Source organism: Zosterops lateralis, assembly GCF_965231275.1.
Source record: "Zosterops lateralis genome assembly, chromosome: 5".
Classification (NCBI taxonomy): Eukaryota; Metazoa; Chordata; class Aves; order Passeriformes; family Zosteropidae; genus Zosterops; species Zosterops lateralis.
The window spans coordinates 23,844,735-23,865,258 of NC_139766.1; the positions used below are offsets into that span (position 1 = coordinate 23,844,735).

The 20,524-nt window shown below is 39.1% G+C and overlaps 1 protein-coding gene across 10 annotated transcripts in view; it reads right to left on the minus strand.

Annotated features, from left to right (window-relative positions):
- The window catches only part of APBB2 (amyloid beta precursor protein binding family B member 2), a 161,645-nt gene that overhangs the window by 88,069 nt on the left and 53,052 nt on the right, over window positions 1–20,524 (minus strand). For 6 of the 10 annotated variants that reach the window (XM_083861495.1, XM_083861497.1, XM_083861498.1 and 3 more), the window contains 2 exons: window positions 14,748–14,857; window positions 475–1,275 (listed from right to left, as the gene is read on the minus strand). In XM_083861495.1, the coding sequence (XP_083717621.1) occupies window positions 475–1,275; window positions 14,748–14,793 (847 nt within the window). In that variant the 5' untranslated portion in view covers window positions 14,794–14,857. Of the gene's footprint in view, window positions 1–474; window positions 1,276–4,922; window positions 4,973–5,263; window positions 5,333–14,747; window positions 14,858–20,524 lie in introns of those variants that run through there. The other 4 variants (XM_083861494.1, XM_083861500.1, XM_083861499.1 and 1 more) reach the window with 2 other exon arrangements.

Consider the following 20,524-nt stretch of genomic DNA (forward strand, 5'->3'; position numbering starts at 1 on the left):
GGCACACAGGGAAGGAGCATCATCAAATGACTGGGAGGTAGTGGGCACACTTACATTACAAAAGTAAAAATCTTCACTGAACCTAAAAATCATCATTCAGAAAAGCTTTTTTATTGTGTGTAGGTAGCTATCAGTAGTTCAGCATCTCCCAACAATCATGTTCTTCTCACAACATGCACCCCCTGACTATTGCAGAGCAATTATTTAAAAACTAGCAAGAGGTGCAGTTAGCATATTTCTAGGACCCTGTATACAGCATCTGCTGGTGCCTTTCTTAAAGCTGCTACAATCGACCAGGAAGCTTCCAAGAATTCCCTTGCAGCCAAGCAGCTGTGTGTGAGGCCAGGGCTTGTATTTTGATACAATCCACTTCCCCACTGAAACTGCTAAACACCTCTCTCCTTCCTGGCACCAGCTGAGAAAAGCTAAGAAATCCCTTTCTAAAAGGGCTGTGAGGAGCCTTTGCTTGTGTACCTGTTTCATCAGGTGAGCTTGGCGAGGCGCTGTCCTGGGACAGGGTAGTCCAGCTGGAGTCCTCATCACTTGGGGCCAGGTTTTGAATCCTGTGGAGGGCACAGTCTGTTTTGGCCCCAGTTTTCGGGTGATCTTTCTTTGTCTCAGGGCTTGATGACACTGTGGCAACCTGGCCATCCTCTGGGCTTGGCATGTTGTTCTGTTTCTGGGGCACAACTTCCCCATTGACAATAACAGTAGAAGCCTGGCTGTTGCTTTGTGCAGATTTATCTTCCACTGCAACAAACCCCTGCTCTAGATCTCGAGCTGATGTCTCCAGGTCGGCATAGTAATTCAGGAAGCTCTTGGTCCTCCTTGGCTGTGAGGGTAATATTTCACAGCCAGAGGAATCCTGTGGGATCGGCTCATTGCTTTCAAACTTCTCAGAAGTTACATTTACGCCTGCAGTGGTACCGAGGTTTTTGTTGGGATCCTGCTGTCCCTGCTCGGCAGCTTTCCTGAGCTGGTTTTCTCCATTCTTCACCAGCTTTATATTGGCAGAGCTGTTCCCCAGAAGGGGCTGAGCCGCTGGATCGGAAAGACCCATAGCTGTCTGAATGTTAGTCAGTGCGTACTTTTTCCTGCATTTTGGAGGAGTGCTGTTCTTGGTCTCTGTGTGCCTGATCTCTGCATTGAGGAGCTCGTTGTGTGAGGAGCGCAGGTTCAGGGTGTTGGGCGGGGTGGCGGGGCTGTTGCGGTTCACAACGTCCGTCGTGCCGCCGCTTGCCATAAACACTGCCAGCGTGTCCACACCGGAATCAACTGAAAAGAAAAAGAAACTGTCATGAAACACATTCATTACAGGCACACTTTTGCTAGGGCTTCTGGTAAAGGCATGTAGCACTTTAGGTAATTGTTTTACAGGAGGAAAATTACCTAAGTGGGTAAGAGAAGAGACAAAAGCTTATCTTATTAAATAAGGAAGAACAGAGGCAGGAAGCATACAGAGATATCATAAGGATCATGAAGATGAGAAAAAGCAGAAATCTTGACCCTATACAACACAATTTCAGGGCTGATTTTTCAATTCTAATTCTGTTGCTCTAGGACAGCAGGGGTGCCTTTGCAAATGCTTGGGATTCTCACTATCTTACCACAACTGTTTCAGTATTTCACCTCTGTTTCGGAAGAGGAGGGAAATAAGTCCTCATGTGCTCATCACTAGGAAGCAGAAATTTGAAATATTTCTAAGCAGACTGCAGACAGATGCTGCTTCTTTTTCATCTTTGGGTAGTGCTATTACTGCTAAGCCTGACTCGCTAGTCAGTTGTTACCTACTAACACCTGCATTTTCTCTGCTATTTGTCTTTCATTCCCCTCCCACCCCTGCCACCTTCCTTTTTAATTTTTTTTAGAGAATGGAAGTAGAGGGTCAGGGAATACAAGTAGAAGATTATTTCACAAAGGTATATTTGACTTCCAGGGGCAGGGGAAAAAAAAACCTTGACAAAATACCCTGCTGGAATTCAATCAACTTCAAAAAAAGGAGTGGCTCCAGAGATGGTTTACTGTTTCTATAGCTCACAAAGTTCAAGTTTAAGGATAAAACACATATCCTAGGGCAGAGAACACATACTGCACTGTTAAATAATATCATTCTTTTGTCTGCTTGTAAACAAGTTTCTGATTTTTCTTAGCCAAGGGTACAGCTCATTTTTTGAAAAAATATTAAGTTTATTGAGGGAACAGATTTTTAGACTGTTAAAATTATCAAAATATAGACCTTTTTAAAAACTCATTTTAAAAACCTGTAATTTGTTCCTGTACTGTCTATTTATGGCTTCCACTAATCTGTTCAAGTACTCCATGAACACCTCAATTTACTGTAGTAGTCACTGTTGTTTGATACCTGGCAACTAAATTAGAGCCCAATTAACAAATCACTCCACAACACATCTGCCACAACATGAAACACCCTTTCTGTTGTTCCTAATTCTCAGTTATCATTGACTGCTTATACTGCACATAAAAAGGTATCTGGGGCTTATCCAGGAATGAAAAGCTGTAATTTGAGCTACTCGATGACAGATCATTCCAGCTGAGCTATGCTGCATCTTTGTATATTTGATATATGACAGAACTGACTGCTGTAAAGATTTACAAGAGATTAAATGTATGGGTTTTAAAAGAACATATAATATATAAAGAGAGTGAAAAGGAGCACCTCACATTGTTACCTAAATGCAGGCACAATTGCTAGTGTTCCCTCCCATTTGATGTGCTGTCAAAGCTGCTCACTTGCAAACATTACTCTGGTTCATTTGAAACCAAGCAGATCAAGTAATAATATCCTTTGTTCCCTGAATCACCTACCCAGCTGTATAAGAACAATTTCTAAAACTTGTTAAAAACAGAATTTAAACTAAATTTTACAAATTTTCATGTTTGCCAATCTCTCAAGCCCTGGTCAGCCAGCCAAAACCAACTGCAAATTTTTTAGAAGACCAATCACGCATGCACATACTGTGCAAAAGCCATCATCTTAGGTAACAGCTAAAAAACATCCTGAAACAAACTTTAGCCACAACAGACTTTAAAACACAACTATTACAAAATTTAAAGGAACTTGATAAATCTCAGATAAACACGTTGTACATACACACAGAGCTTTCTGGATCTTGTTCAAAACCAACCAGGTCTAATGTAAGCAGTGTCATATCTGATCAGACGTTACCAAAATGTTTTACATGAAACAGCTTCTACGTATCAACTAGCTGCTTTGTATTCTTTTCTGAATCACTCAAAATCTGACAACATGAAAGTCACATAAATAAGTAAAGTAATAGGGCGGGATAATTTCCCCCCCTTTGCTGCCTGACCTTTAGAACTCACACAACTGCATGGTATCTAGGGATTTTACTGGATTACATTTTACTTCATGCTTCTGCAAATTAAAACAAGCATTTATGTTTTTCACCAATAAATACAATTACCACAATATGGAGCAAGACTGAAATTTATTCTTGTCCTTTGTTACAAATGAGTTACTTTATGCAACATTTGCCACTGTTTTTTGTTACTGAACAAATTTCTTAAAAAATAATCTTCTCACACATAGCTTAAGTATTTGCCTGCCAGCTTATCTTTAGCTTGTCCCCTGCTGTTATTGTTTCATTGCTCAGAAATATTGTTAAGAATAAGCCCTTGGAAACATTGCAACAAAATGTATTACATTTTACTAATCTGCTCGATAAAGGTTCTCCATTGATTTGATGAACTTTGGCACATTGTTCAACGACTGAGCTAAGGAGTCTTTGTGACTTGGGTGTTAAGTTCGGCTGGTGTAGGACCCTGAACAGAAAAATGTCAAAACAAACCTTTCACTAGACACCATCTCGCCTCCTGACCCCATCTCAGGTGATCCATTGATCAAACCATCATGCTCAGATGATCAGTAAACAGGCAAACAGCAGCACAAGGAGTGCACAGAGTGAAGCAGGCTGTTCTCCCAGGGGACACGAGCCTGCTCCTGGCTGTCACCCTGTGCTCCCAGCCACACCTGGGGATCTACATGGCCAGCTTCTCTCTGCTCTTGGAAGCAGATACAGATGTGAGGAAAAAAAGATAAAAGAAGGCAAAAAGAGAAGAAGAAATACAGATGGGCAGATCTTCCATCTCAAGGGTAGAATTTGCTACAAGAGTGGGATTAACTAAAGTGCCAGAAAAATCGGAATGCAAGGAAATGCCTAAGAGCACTGAAGAAAGATTGCATGCTAGAACAGCATAAGGAAGAAGAGCAATAGTCAGTCCCTCCTCCTTTATACAGGACACAGTGATCGTTCAAAGACATCATTTTTCCCAGATGAAGCACATCCCAACTTCCTAATTAAAAACTTAAATAAAATGCAGGAACCCTAGATTCCTGCATCCAGGGCTGCCACAGGCAGACTCCATCATCCTCTCAGACAGCTCCTTGTGCTGCCTGGCCACCAGCAAGGACCATGCTACTAGCACAGGCCACCATATTTTCAATTTCTCTACCTTCTGCTGAAAAACAAACACAAATGGATAACTAGACCAGGAACCACTGATATATGAATTGATTCCTATATCTCAGTTTAAGTGGGGGAACACTGCTAAGTTGTAAGTGATTAGAAGTAGTGTATTACACTAAAAAATAGTCTACTCTGGTGAAAAGCTAACAACAATTAGAACACTACCATTACTGAGAATAATTACATGGTTAAATTGTTGGTTTTTCAAGACAGCACTTAACTCAGTAGAAAATCTGTCACAGCAATTGATTAAGGGTTTCAACTTATTTACTATTTAAAAGAACTCCCAGCCTCAATTGTAGACTTTTAACATTCTTAGAGATATAGATTAAAATACTTTTACCACTATAATGTGTTCAACACAGAGTAGTGCAAATTCTCTAAGGAACATAATAATACAAATAAGACTATTACTTCAATGGCTTTTATCGAAGTTTTTCAATCTTGTCATAAAACTTACAGAGCTAGAAGAAAGAGAAAAAATGCCATTACAAACACAGAATAGTGCATAACCAATTTGTTTTTGCCATCTAATGACTTTTTTGCATTATATTGTCTATGGGAAGTTTTTTAAAAAGCTGAATAGAGAGTTTCTTCAAAAAGGCACAGTTAAAAAAAAAAGAAAAAAAAGAAGTGCTTTCTCTTTTTCATGTGTAAGGCAAAATGAAAGTGAAATATGTGCCAGGAAAGAAGAAGAAAAATAAGTGGAAAATTTCACATATTTGCACAGCAGAATCTTTTAAAGGGCATCTGACCTGGAAGTACTTCTGACATGGCTCGCAGGGCGTCAGCAATGCATCAGGAAATAGATTATAATTTGAAATCTGAAAAGAGGGACCATTTAAGAATTAAAACCAAAAGAAAACACAAAAGAAAAATACCACATTTTAGAAGCTCCTGAGAGATGTTAAGCATTCTAAATCTCACAGCATAACAGTGAGGATCTTCTGAGTTTCTAATGATATTTGACACTCATTAAAGTATGGGAGAGGCTAGTCTGCAGCAACACAAATATGTAATTAAAAACAACTATTATATTTTTGTTAATGCACAACTTTACTAGGAGCACGAATTCAAAAATACTCTCCAGTTTGAGTCAACATACTGTAGCCAAAACTTAAATACATTGGAAAATATGAGATTACAGCTTACTAAGGAAACTGGTAAAAGAAAACACAGCAGTAAGGCAGGTTCACAAAAGAATTTGCAGAATGAGATCTAGCATATGAAACTAAGAAGCACAGGGTTGATCTCAAAGGAGAGAATCATGAAAAGAAAGTTAGGCAGTAAATTCCAGTATAGGACCCTTTCCTGGCCACCTTCTCATAAATAAACCAATAAGCCACAGGTCTTATACTCTTGGGCTTCAGTTAAAGTCTAAGCAGCTGTAGAGAACACCTCCATTATATGATTGCAGCTTAACACCAGCTAACTCCCTTCACTTCAAAGGGTGAATTCCATGTTAAAACATACATTCTAAAACTATGACCAGCTAAATGGTAATAGTTAAACAGATGTCAGCCAGAAGCATCCTAATAAACTTCAGAGTTACATTATTAGGTGCAATCAGAATTGAGACTAGAAGTTTTCTTTCATCTGTTTCTTCTTACCTAGATACCTACACAAATTCCAGGCAACACCTAAAACTTTCAGAATGGAAAAGGAAAGAAAATATTCAAATGAAGTGCTGTGGTAGATCAGAGACTACAGCCAATGATTTTCTTCTTGTTACTCCCTCTGTCAGTGACATCTTAGCTGGATTGAGCTTGGAAACTGAAAGATAAAGCTCAGCAGAGCCAAGAAAGCTTATGACAGTGGGCAGAGCAGTTTGGGGAATGCAAGAGCAGGAAAGGAGCAAGGCTGCAAGCACCTTACACATGGTGCTCTCAAATCTATCTGCAGATGATCCCATACAAATCTCCGAGCTGCTGAGAGTGGGAAGGACCTCTCCAGATCATTAAAAGCAACACCCCTGCCCAAGCAGGTAGTCACTACTGCCCTCTCTACTCCACTCTGGATCTGTCCTCACATCAGAATAAAATCAGCAGTTCAGCCTGATTGCTAAATGCAGCTTCTCCCAATTCCAGCTATTTCCTGCTTCACCTAGTCCTACCGAAATCACCATCTGGTAACCAGCTTTCTGTCCTGGTTCCTCCACCCCCAAGAGGCACCCTGCCAGTCCCTGCTGCCACAATAATGACATTTCTCCTTTTAGAGCTAATCATGCTGCCAACCAACTGCAACAGCCTAGCAGCAGTGCTGTTTCTGTTCTAGTGGTGCTCTTACTAATGGGAATCCATAAAGATCATCTCTCTTTATGTGGTGTAATTGAGGAAAAAAACTTCAGATTCTCAATGAGTTGTAATGAGTTGTAGCACTCACATTGAATTTGGCTTCTCATTTACCATTTTTTTCCTTCCCCCTTCCCACAAACTCCTCATCCAGAAAAAATTCTGACACAAGATGTTCCTCAGAATCAGATTCTAACAGATACAAAGAAAAAAGAAAAATATAAAAAATTAAAAGTGCTAATGACAAAAAGAAACCAGCTAAATCCACTACTCCTCTACTTTTTTTTTAAATTAAGATAGATACATCTAAATAATCAGTCTATATTTGACTACTTGACTGAACAATATTGCAGAGAACGTGGGTCAGCTTGTGCTACTAAAGTACTGTTAAATCAAGTAACCAGTTTAAGAAATAAAGAGCAATTCTTTCATTTATATAAAGCACAGCCATGACATGCCATAACAACTAATCCTGCATTTAGTGAGGGGAAAAAAACTAGATGGCATGCTACGTCTTCCAAAATCAATTTTTTCCCTTTAATTAGATTTTCCCCCCTGTGTAGAATGGAACAGTCTGGTAGCCAAACCAGCATCGTCACAGCAAGAAGATGGAGTGTGTTTTATCTGCTGGCTACTTGTGAGCACAGATAACAAGACTTCTGTCATTGGATCTATATGCTCACAGTAACACTTGCTAAGTAAACGGCTGTAATTTTTTCTAATCCTATTGTTTAAATTAAACCGCTGAGCTCTAGCATTCTAATATAAGCTTTTTTAATTGTCATATATATTACTCAATCTCTGTCATAAAGATCACGCCTCGGACTTATTCGTTAATTTACAAATATGCCTACTTTTAACATAAGTGCTAATATAGGGCACAAGCATAAATGTCATTCTCCCTTAAACAGAAACACAAACTCAGAAATTGTAACCTGAATTTCTGCAATTGTGATGACCAATAAAGCAAGAAGGACTTCTGTGTTCTGCAGCTTCAATCTCAAGTGCCATGCAAAAATAACTCTTATGAATGTGTAATCGAAGCTGATCAGAAATACCAAAACAAAAGCAAAATGTCACATGAAACAGAAAGTTAGGATAAGCTGTCTCAGTGAAAAAATGTAACCAAAATGTTTTAGGACAGGCAGCCTACCCATATGCTTGATGAAGCATTAGAAAGGAATCAAGGGCCACAGATTTGGCACATAAAATTACTTCAACTGATTCAGACTGATTTCAAACCAGGAATTTTTCAGCCCCATATAAATATAACTTTGATCATTTGTCAGTTCCTAAATCAGGAAACAGAGGCACTCAAAAGATGATAGTTTCCTTAACAGTCTTAAGGAAACCCACAAGATCCAGAACCAGCTTTTCAGCTGTCTGAAACAGCAATGGACCAATCCCAAGCACTTTGATCAGGTGACAAAGGCACCAAAACCAGGAAAAACATAAAGCATTGGTCACAGCACTAGTAAGAGAAGTAGGTAGAATGTTGACTGAGACCCTGTCAGATGGGATGGTTAAGGTACCAGCACAGATGCTGTGCTGGGGAAAAAAAAAAAAAACCCCACCAAAAAACCCCCCAGATTATCAATAACCACCTCCTACACATCTTGTCTGTGGCCCTGCAATTTGCAGCTCGCAAACACTCTCTGTTCCTGCAAAGCCTAGAAACAAGGCTGCATACTCCTGAGCACAATCTGCTTCTCCAAGAACTAACTGTGTGCACATATATAAAGACATTTCAGTTTCCCTTTATAAACTTATTTATTTTAAACTTCTAATGACCTGGCATCATGATTTTACCTGCTAGAACTTCATCTGCCCTCTGAAGCACATATTACAAATTTATGGCTAGTTATACATTAAACTTTAATCAATCAAGGTTATCTGGATATGTTTTTATCCTCAGATTACCCAGACTGGTAGCAATAGTTTTGAGCCACCTATTTTTACTGTCTCATAGTTGATATCTTAAAAAGCATTTGAAAGAGCTCTCTACAGCAAATACTGTTTTCTCTTTACTGTAAAGTTGTATTTAGTACCAAATTAGGCTCTAGAGACGAAAATTTGTAAATTAAAAAAAAAATGGGAAATAATCCTTCAGTTGACTCTACAACTCCATATGGAAATAAAGAATAAAAGTGTGTGTATCAAAAGTATCAATACAAAGAAAACATCTAATTTCACTAATTCCTAGAGTGTTTGCAAATAATTTCAAATTGCTAATAGTAAGTTGAGACCAATTAGTAAAAATAAAAAGTCCAAGTTTCAGACACAGAAAAGAGCAGTAGGGTGCCAGCTTTTGCACAATGAGACTATCAGGGCTTCCAAGAAAAGTAAATAAAGATTTTCCATGGTGAAAAGGTTGTTTGTGTTCCACGTACATTAAAAACATTCTGTATTTCACCTAGGTAAGGTTAGTATATATCTGCACTTTTAACTATATCTGCTAAACTGTCTGAAAATTGGACTCATATGTCCTACCCATCTATTCTTTGCCTCCAGTAAAAGAACAGAGCTCAGGGTACATCAAACCAAAAAAGGTCTCTACATTTCCAGTCTGTTTTTTCATCAAAGGATGAACTAAAATAAGGCTCATCACACAAAGACATACATCTCAGCAAGGCTGAAAGCTCCCTGCAAAGCTATATGTTGTCTTCAACCCAAACAAATGGGACAAACCAGAAACATTTCGAAACATACAACAGTTTATAAACCAAGTGTTGCAGTACTGCTTAAGATGACAGAAATCCAAGGAATGAGTAAAAGAACCATAACCTACAGTAGCTCTCCCAATGTCATAACGGTACTAGAATACAGCGATGACTTGAATCCTGGCCTGATGCAGCCAGTAGAGCTCCCTGAGAAGGCTCTGCCCATAGTGCTCATATATAAAACAAACCACGTGCTCGTAAATGAAATCAAACTATCATATTTGCTTTATGGTCCCCATAAACTAAACAGATCAATCCATAATAAAGTGGAAAGAGAACATAACAGAAAAGCAAGTGCACTTACTGGCATTCATATTAATTACACTGAAGTGCGGCTGAAAGCTGATTCAGTTTCAACAAACTTGGCTGTGGAAGACATTGAACAAGTGGAAAAGAACAAACTACAGGCCTGAACAAATTACTGGCCTGAACTGCAACATGGAATCTTGAGTTCTTGATATGCTAGCCAAAATCCTCTGTTCTTCTTTCTTATCTACAAACTCATAGATCTCCACAAGGTATCGAATACCAAAGGAACTAAAGTTTCTGTGAAAGGGGACAAACACATGATGCAAATCTGCTATGATGATGGCTCTCCATGACCATATGCAACCCCAAGTGGAATTACAAGGAAACCTTCACCTTCTACCTCTGACTCCCTCATGAAGAAGAAATTGACCTGCCAGGGTCCTGAGATAGGGCTTCTATTTAATGATGCTAAGAAATAAATGCATAAGTGACGGTAAGCAGTCAGAGTACGACACGGTCCCTAAAGAAAGCTTTCCATCTGCAGGCTCTGGGTCAGCTCCTACCTGCCAACATGACCATGTGCTTTAGAGCTTCACCAGGATCACTCAAGAAGATGATGAAGTTCTTAGGCCTGAAGTTCTCATCAGTCTTCACACAGCTTCCAAGGAAAGGCAGAAACCAGAGAGACTTTAACAAAGAGAGCAACATGTGTCATTGGATACTTCTGCAATTTCCACTCCATCAGTCGTCTGTAATCCTGCCTTTTCCTCAGCTACTATGTGGAATTTTCTTAAAGAAAATTTACAGAGAAGTGTCACCTGCCCAAGCATGATCTGAGCAGTGCTAAAGCTTCAATCTCATCTACACCAAGATGTCTGTCTGGAAAGAAGTCAGGAGATACAAGGCAGGATTTTGCAGATGTAGAATTTTACTGACGCTTCTACCAAGAGTTGCACATTGCATACACTCCTCCTCCTTGGGGTTTGGTGCATCTTTGGTCAATAATCTGTTATTCTAGAAGCAGCTCCAAGCCCATAGAGCCACAGCATGATACATTTTTATACCAACTCATCTGGCACTAATGACAGCAATGTAATTATCAGAATTTGGCTGCAAGACTGGAGTTAGGTGTTCATTCAGAGGTTTGCTGTTATTTATAATGTCACCATTCTCACATCTGTTTCTTTATCTCACTGCAGTGAAACTAAGATTTTCCAGCAGTTTCATGAAACAACAGCTCCCTTGCAAGCTCAGTGCAAAGAAGGACACAGTTGGGCATTCTTTGGGAAGCTGAATAGACAGAGGCAGAGCAGAAATTTGAGCATTCCTCAAGGGAAATCAAACCCCAAGTTAACAATATCAACCCTGCTTTCTCTGCCCTCAAGCACTTTGCATTCTTTATAAGAGCAGCTTTATCATGAAGCAGATGATCATGAAGAACCAAGACTCAAACTTCTCCCATCTGCAGTCCAGGGGAGTGCCATTTCATGAAGAATACTTCCTTTCATTTTCATCCTTGATTTATGAATGTTTCAAAAAAATGGCATTTCCCAAAAAAAGTTTGCTTGGGACAAAAAAGCCACCCTCCAGCAGAAGTTTCTGAAATAAAACCTGTGTCGGCTCTAATAATTATATTGCAGAATCACATTAAAAATTCATTCCACATGGACCTTAGTCTGAGTCACTAATAGGTCAAAAATCCAGAAATCCATCTGTACCTGCCACAAATCAAGAGGATGACTTAAGAGTGGGACATGTGGCACCACTGTCTGTGGGCAGCAAGGGCTGGTCTTGGAGTTCCAGGTGCAAGCAGGTCCCTTTCTCCCAGTGAAGGCTGATGTGGCGCTGCAGGGCTGAGCCTCCACCCCTGCACACCCAAAGGTCAGCAAGTGCTGAAAACTACCACCCGCATATTTCTGTACTTTCTCACTTCTAATGTCCTCGGAAAAAGTGGGCTTTTTTTATTTAAAGCAGTCTCACAAAACTCTGTATTTTTTATTTTTATTATTATTACTATTATTATTGTTGCTGATGCTGCTGTTTAAGCCCTTCAAGAGCATTGAATGACAGCAGGAAGGCACTGGAAACAAACCCATTTTCCTCAAAACACTTAATCAGAATCCAATGTCATGCAAAAGACTACAACTAACTAAAATAAATGGACAGGATATGCATAGACAAGCCCTTTAAAAAGTTTTTTTCCAGACATAAAAAACTCTTTGTGCACAAAAAAAAAATTAGTATGAAATAAAATTTGAGACTACCTAAACATCACAAACAGAACCATGTTTTCACAAGAGCTGCTGCAGCCAATGCAGAAAAGTGGAGTTTGTGAGCAAGTATTTGAAAAATATAAATAAAAAAGCTCAGGAGAAATTAATGAAAGAAGTCTGTTTACAAAACCTAGCTTCTCAGTAGGTGGAGACTGTACGTCCATCCTTAGTCTGTATATTTTCACAAGGAAAATACAGAAAACCCAACAAAATAGCACACGAGGGAGTATTTAATCAGCACAAGCAGCATTAGACAGTGCCAGGGATACGCCTGTTTTGCTTGCTGACAATAATCGAGGGAGACCATTGCTCTCCAATTACACTTTTAAAAAGTCTAAACCAGCAGGCACCTGTTAAATTCAGTTCTCCATTTTACAATTTAAACACCTTGAAGGTTTTTAATACCTTCAGCACCTGTATAGGAAATATATTTCCTAGCATTAGGCTTCAAATAAGCCATTTTCTATTTAAACTGTTATGTGTTTCCACAACTATAAAACCTTTTGTTATTCTCATAAGACCACACACTATTCTATCCCATAAATTTATAAAATCATTCAACGAAACAGTCAATGACATAAATAGATGAAATGTTACCTTACCACCTAAGAGGCAATACAGCTGCTATACTCCACACAGACCAAATTCTTCCCTTCACAGATTTATTTAGGTGTAGGTGTATGTATGGACAGAAGATATAGTCAGGGACTAAAGCTTAAGGCTGCACCAAGTCCTTGATGTACAACATGAAGATTGCAACAACTGTAAACACGAAATGGAATAACTTAGATGGTGCAATTATTTATGCAAAGAACACAAAAGCAAAATCGTGTGTTTTGCCAGCACTTCCATCAAGATCTAATCTGTTATCAGATGATCCACATTTCCCAAATACTGGGCAATTTCAATACCATTATTGCTGAACATCCAAAACATGTTATGTTAAGCACCAGGAAGCTGCACAAATCATACAGTAACAAAACCAAAAAACAAAGAAAGCTTCCTGGCTTAGAAACTCTGATAGGTTAAGGAAAGGGAAAACTTAGCTTAACAAAAGCACAAAGCAGTCATGAAGTAGGTGTTTTGATATCTGTCTTCAAACTGAGGGAGTTCTGGTGCCAATTGATTCTGATGCGAGTTTTGGCCCTGGCAGATGATAGGAGCCCCAGCCTTTCCCCAGGCAAACAATTCTACTTCTTCATGCCTAAAACTGTTCAACTAGACAACAGGAAAGCATTTCAAGCTCTTCTGGTAAAAATCTAATGCCTATTACTTTTTCTCTCTAAGCAGTCATGGATTTGATTAGATACATCTACACTAGATTATCTTAAATGTCTGAGCTTCAAGCCTGGGCATGGGATGTGAGCATCATGTCCAGCAGCACACTGAGAGGCCATGTTTAAAAGCCAGTGCCTAGAATTACTGTCAAGTGATTCTAACAGATCAGTCCAAGTCAGTACTCCAGCACCTGACCACCAAAGATCTATCAAAACTTTAACAACCATTTATTTCCTCCATTGTGGTATAGACAATAACCCTCAAACAAGTCTTAGGACACAATATCTAATTTGACTCTAATTTAAAAACATATCTTTATGATATCTATGATTAGTCTGCAGCAGAAAGTAACCACACTTTACTACTTCGTAGGGTCTAGCCCTGTGGTTAGGCAAAACCCCAAAAGTCAGGTTCTAAATGCAGTTCCTCATGTCCAATGGCAAAGCCACCACAGAAGTCCCTGTCCTGCCACAGCTGTCAGCTCTCACTGCAGTTTACCACTTGAATCACTCAATGCAAGTATGTGTGGAGCTAGATGCCTAAAGTGGTTGGGGGTCTTAAAGAATTCTTTTAAGGAACAGAAAGAATGTTACAGAAGTGAGACCTTATCAAGCTGGCTTTGATGCCAAGAAAAGCCCTGTGGGATCATGTTCTTTTGCTACAGCAGAAGGAAGAGTGAATACAAAAGTTAACCTACTGCAACTTCACCTCAGTAGCCTGAGGGATCAACAGAAAGTGCACAACGACCAGTAGCAGACTTTTGGAGGTGGGGTGCTACCCCACAGCTCTCCAGGGAGATCACATCAGCTCACTTCCCATGGTCTGCACTGCAGAACCACTGCGGTGTGGTGGCTGGTGGAAGGAGCGAGGTGATAAATTCTAGGAGCTCCCTTTTTGCACTTCTACAGAAGACAAACTTCAGTCAGAGATTAAGTAATAGGATACAATTCAGTGGAAAGAAACAATGTGAATCATACTGAACTCAAGAATATAAATAATCTGAACTGTAGATGTTAGCTGCAGTTGTAAGCAATTGAAGCTATAGTGCACAGTGACATTTTAGGTTGAGCTCAAGTAGCTTGTTATTTGAAGGTTTCTTGAATTAAAAGCTTGCGAGGGACAGGAACAGAAATAGCAGCTAACCTTAGAATTCCATAATAAATGAAGTTGGAGACCTTGAACACAAACCACAGCACACTGCAGTAGATCTGGTCAAGTCACCCGGCAGGCCACTTTTTAAAGTTCTAGAAAGCGCTTTTGCAGTTTAAACATAAATCAATATACTTACCATTTGGGTACACACACAGAAGGGCTGGCATCGATTAGAATATGTCAGCGTCCTTTATAAATACTATTTCAAAATTTATAGGCTTAGCAGCCTTCAAAAGTAATAAAGCAACAAATAAATTAGACTGGTAGCATACGTACATGAGCTGCTTGGCCGATAGTGAGCCCCTGGGTACCGCCTGCCCATAGTGCCAGTCAGCACATTACCACACGCTGTCAGCTGCTCCCAAAGCAGAGATCGAAACTCTTAACTGAGGGAGAAGGAAAAAAAAGTGAAGATTTAGTACAACAGCTGTATCTTTTTCATTAAAATGCTAATAACCCCTACAAATTCCAGGATAACTACATCTATAAATAATTCAGTCATGATGTCAGAGGAGATGAACTGTTGTGCTATACATGCAGCACAAATTTATTATTGGTGGTTGGCCTTCATTAATAAGCTCACATAAATTTTGAGACACAAAGAAATCTCAGGTCATACAGTAGCTTCTTTTGGTCCATGACAGAGAACAACAAACTGCAGGAAAGAGCTTGATATTGGCTTTTAATAGAGATAGCCAGTAGGTGAGATTTAAAAACAATGTTTGTCTTGAATTTTGTGAAGCAATCATTAAGCAATCATTTATGAACTGTTTAAGACAGCACTGACTGCTTTGTTCCATTCTATCCAGCAGTGTCTTTACAGGAATGCAGGCTATTAACCCATGTATCAATTTTTTTGCACTATCAAAACCCTAAGCAAACAAAAAATTGCATGGCACATCTTATGGTCAATTTGAAATAACAAATCCAAAGTCTTAACTGAAATGCTACTGAAGCTGTCAAATTACTGGTTTAATATGCTTTAGTCTAAAACCAAGTCCCATTGTTTTTTTCTTTGGTGTAGGATTTTGTACCAAAATATGACTTTCAGTTGCTTTTCAGCTTTACATTTTTCTTCATTTACCTGAATAGCCTTCATATTCCCAGATGTGTATCAATATATATTGAATGTTAACCACATCATTTGTTAAGATACATTTCCTCTTATTTCATCTACTCCCTTGCTGGTAACACCAGGAAAGGAGTGTTGTTTGCTTTTCCGAACAAAGCAGGAAAAGCAGCAAATTCTGAGGAGTCTTTTTCCTTATTCATTAAGGATTTTTACTATCTCAGGCTGCAGCTACAAGCACAAGCTTGTTCTATCCAGGAAATAAAGAGAAATATCAGGACACAGACAAAATAGCACTGCACTGAAACTAGGAGATCTCCCCAAATCTTCAAGCATGTCAGTTCCCTTACTGAACACATTGCTAGCTTATTCCTGGATTAGATAAGCCTTTTATATATACTGGTATCCATGCAATTCTCTGGTGAGCTGGTCTGGGAGCCAACATAGCTGAAAACTCCATATACAGATATATTTTCAGTCAGATTAAGCTCCTGAAATGGCTCATGGTGGTTGCACAAGTATTGGTATCTAGTGAGAGCAAGTGGAAAGAATGGGACCATGGCAGCCTGAGTTTAAAATTACTTTAAATGTAATCATATAACACTGCAACACAGCCTTTTTTAGATTACTTCTGAAATAGACACCTATATGGCTGCATATCTGACAGTCCAAAAAACAGGTAAAGATCTCCATTGTTTTCCAAATCAGTGCTGACAAAGCACGTCCTGTTCAACTCCCCCCAGTGGGGAAAGTTCAGTGAATTAATGATACAGTATTTTCTTGCCACTAAAAGAATTCTGGCTGTTAAAAAGAAAAGTGAGTGGTATGCAGTAAAATTAACCTTCATTCAGAAGTCCCTGCATTTCTTTTGCAGGACAATATGGGACAACTCTTTGCCATGGGTCAAACAGACCTTTACAAGTGCTTTTGGTGGCCTACTAGCTCAACATATTGTAAAGTTGTGCAAGGAAAAAACCTGCAGATGGCCACTTCCCCTTTCCTGTTTTATAGGAATAAAACTAATAATATGTATTTATTAGTTGAAAAAATTAAGTCTCTCCTCACCCCAAATAGACCAAATTAATAATTCATAACAAAATACAACAGAACAGTCTTTAGCTGTTCAAGGATTAGGAAAAAAAAAATACTGAGGTGGAAAACAGACTGCAACCAGAAGACAGTATTTACAATTCTTTTCTATAGCTTGTGAAAGAGTTTGATCAATACGTACAGAGCTGCAAGACTATTCATTTTTTCTAAATCCATTGTTGTCTTTCTAAAAGGTATACACTTTCCCAAATCTCACTAAATTATATCAAATTTCTACAGTTGAGACAGGCTACTCCTTATCTACCTTGCACCATAGTATTAAAGGGGGCCTTCTGCACCATACCATAAGAAAAAATCCCAACAAATAAAAATAAGATTCCTAAACCTTACAATCATGCTCTCAAACAGCTGAACGAAAGTACAGTACGGTTTTCCTAAGGTAGTGTGCCCACTCTGGGAGCAAATCATTCTTTGTAGAGGTCAAGACCCAAAGGTATGACTATTTTTAAATATCACATTTTAAAACTCCATAAATCTCAGTGGAAAAGACAACATATAGATAGATTCTCATTATAGCAAAGGTTTCATCAGTTACTGCATAAAATGTGAACTTCAAAGATTTACAAGGTAGATTAAAGCCAACTATCAAAAGTCAATGAAGAAGCAAGTGTCATACAGTAAATGTAGTTAAACTGCTCTGTAAAATAATCGTGATATTGGGTTGTATGTACCAGCAAAGACACACCCAGATCGAGACAAATGAAGATGCTGCTTGGGTGTGGTTTTGGGTTTTTTCTGTGTTGTTGTTAGTTGGTTTTGTTTAGTTTTGTTTTGTTTTCCTTAAGAATCATCTTTGAATTGTGACTAGACTAGCCAAAACAACCTCCCCTTTCTTTAAACATATTCACCCAAAAAAGGGGAACCTCAGAGGGAATTTCTGCTCTTCAGTAAGCTCGGGGAACTCTCACAGGAATATGACCAACCTTGTTGGTACCCAAATCCCATAGCTAAAGCATCTGAAAAACAGCCCTTATGTTCCAGATGCATCCATCACACTGATAAACAAAATGGAAGGAGTTCTCAAATGTAGCTTTTAGAAAATCCACGTATCATGCATGTACAGGTTTGGATTTGTTTTTGTTTTTAACTGTACACAACTCCACATAAATCCGAGTTAAACCTGAATCTACCTGGTAAGTCAGATCAAGTCTTCATATTACTAGTTTTTAACCTGCTGGCTCACATTTGTTCTGTAACAAATGTGTTTTTCAACAGCTTTCAGTGGTTTTTTGCTTATTATTACACTGCAAAATTGCTTTAAAAATGTTTTATAGTGATTTTTCCATCTTTATAGTTAAATTTACAACTACATATACACAAATGGACATACAGCCTTATGGCTTCTCTTCAAGAAATAATTTGATACAGCTCTGCCTGAAGATTATTTTTTGTCCCTTCCTGATAATCTTCCCCGATTCCGTTCAGGTGGCCATTCCCATGCTGCAGCAGATACAGAGAACCATGGAAACAAAACCTGAGCACTAGCACTGCATACCTGCTACCCAGGGAGCACCTGAAGGCAGCTCAGGCCAAGTCCCTTTTAGGAGCTGTGGTGACATAGCCACCAGCTACTCAACATCACACATAATGAGGACATACATCATCTTGGAAAGATGCCATGACTTCCAACTGAGACTGTCACTTTCCTAAGCCGATATTTTCTTTACAGAGCTTTCCTTGCAACTCTTCCACATTTCTCAGGTTTTATGACTGCTCCACAGAAGTTTCATTTTACTTGTATGCATGTTTTGATACTATTAAAAAAAAAAAAACAAAAAACAAACTAAATTCTGGTAGTCTTTGTGACTTGTTTTTTCCAAGGAGTCAAACCAGTTCTGTGAATTCAGCTGGCACACAGAATGCAGTTTGCTTGAACTGATTCCCTTTTGTTTCTGAACAAACAATTCCTAGTCCAACCTCCATGCTATTAATGGCCATTAAAACTACGTTGTGTTTCACCTAAAATTATTTTTTTCACGCATGCTGCTACCTATGAGGTCAACTGACTCCTTGACCTTCCCTGGTTCTCTCCAAGCAACATTTGCTATAAATATATTTGTGTTCAAACATAAATACAGGTACATTCATATTGGCTGCTATAATCTCGTACAACAGATTGTTGTTGTACAACCTACCCTCCCATACCCAAGAAAAAGGATATGAAAAAAGAAGATGACTGCAAATTAGCTACGGAAGTCATCCAAGTGTGACTGACTACAGTCAACACTTGCAAGGAACAGCTGCACATAGTATGGGGAAAGAAAAGGTTATTGCATTATGTTTCTCAGGGGACAGCTACTCAAGAAATCACACTCCGGCACTCTCTGTGTGATATTCTGACACACAACACAATCCTACCTTCCAAGTCTTGCTTTGAATACCAGGAAATAGGTCAGCTAAGGACGTGGTAAGAGGAATGCTGTGCATTGTTTTGAAAGCCTATATAGGCCACAGGTCCTATACAAAACAGATTCATTACAGCAAAGGGTTCAGACACTGAAAGACATTCATCTAGGGGGAAAAAAGATTTTAAAATAAGTCTGTAAGACTGGTGGATGGCTCATTTTAAGAAATCACAATTGAATATACACACAAATTTTCTGTACGTATGTGCACATATAATGCAAATTTATTGGTTTTCACTTTGCCTGCATTCAAAGTAGTAACTGGCAGCATCACCTGTTGGACAACAGTAGCAAAACACAATTCTAACAAGCAAGCAAAGTGCCAGCCAGGTCATTGGGAAGTTGTGCTGCTGACTTCTGGAGACGCCTACAGAGACAGCACTTTCATTTCCTGTACTAGGAACAGCTGTCGGACATGGATCTCTCAAGTCAAACTGCCTCTTGGAGAAAGCACAATATTGTGTACTAGCCACATCTCTTGTATCATTGCATGTTTGACCTTTTTGGAGGTCATCAACAATTCCTAACCATTAGTTTCACCTAATAACTACCAACAGTTTTTCAAAAAAGGTGTTTTCATTTCAGGAAGGCTTTTTCCCAAGTCTGCTGTTACCTAAGAGACTTTATCCATCCTTCCAGTTTTGTCTGGCAGTGCTCATATCAAGGAGGTTATGCTGTCCCCTCCACCTGCCTTTGCTGAGAAGCAGAGAGTCACCCTGCTTTCCAAACAACTCACTCCCCCACCATCTCTGCTTGCTGGAACAGGATTAAAGTTTTCCGGGAAGTGGAAAGCCAAGCACAATCCCACAGACAAGAGGATGTCCTGCCTGCACTCCAGCCCTGCCACATTTTCTGTGGTTTTGGACCTGACATGTTCAGATATCTGGAAAGTCCTGTCCTCCCCACAAAGTCTGGCAACTCCATCATTTCTCCTTCCAATGAATTCTCAGTACTCAAATTCTTGTTGCATGCAGACATTCTTGCTTGCATTTCTCTATCCTGTATACTTTCTGGCAGCCTTTGTGCTTCTAATTTCTCCCCTCACAAGATTTTGATTTGGATGCTTTCCATCTTCTCCATAATTGAGAAGCCCATCATGAGGGCTTTTCTTTTTCTTGGTCATCCTTTCCAGATACTGTGCCACCTGCTTAGTTGAAGTTCCCATCCATCATGTGGGGATGGATGTTATTATTTCCCACTCTCTTCTGGACGATATCATCACTGTTAATCACTTCCTACTGTTAAAGACTTTATGATAGAGACCCTAACTCATCAAAAGCATGTTTTTCTGAAATTTAGCCTTTCAGTACTTCTGCAGCCAGATCACATAGAACAAGCTGAATTTAAAACATTCATGGTCCCCTGATGATAGCCTTCTGCACAGATGATACCTACTTTCTCAGTAAAGCACACATGCTTTTTACATTTATTCTATATTATCTTAATGCAGATTTTCTTCACCAAATTGT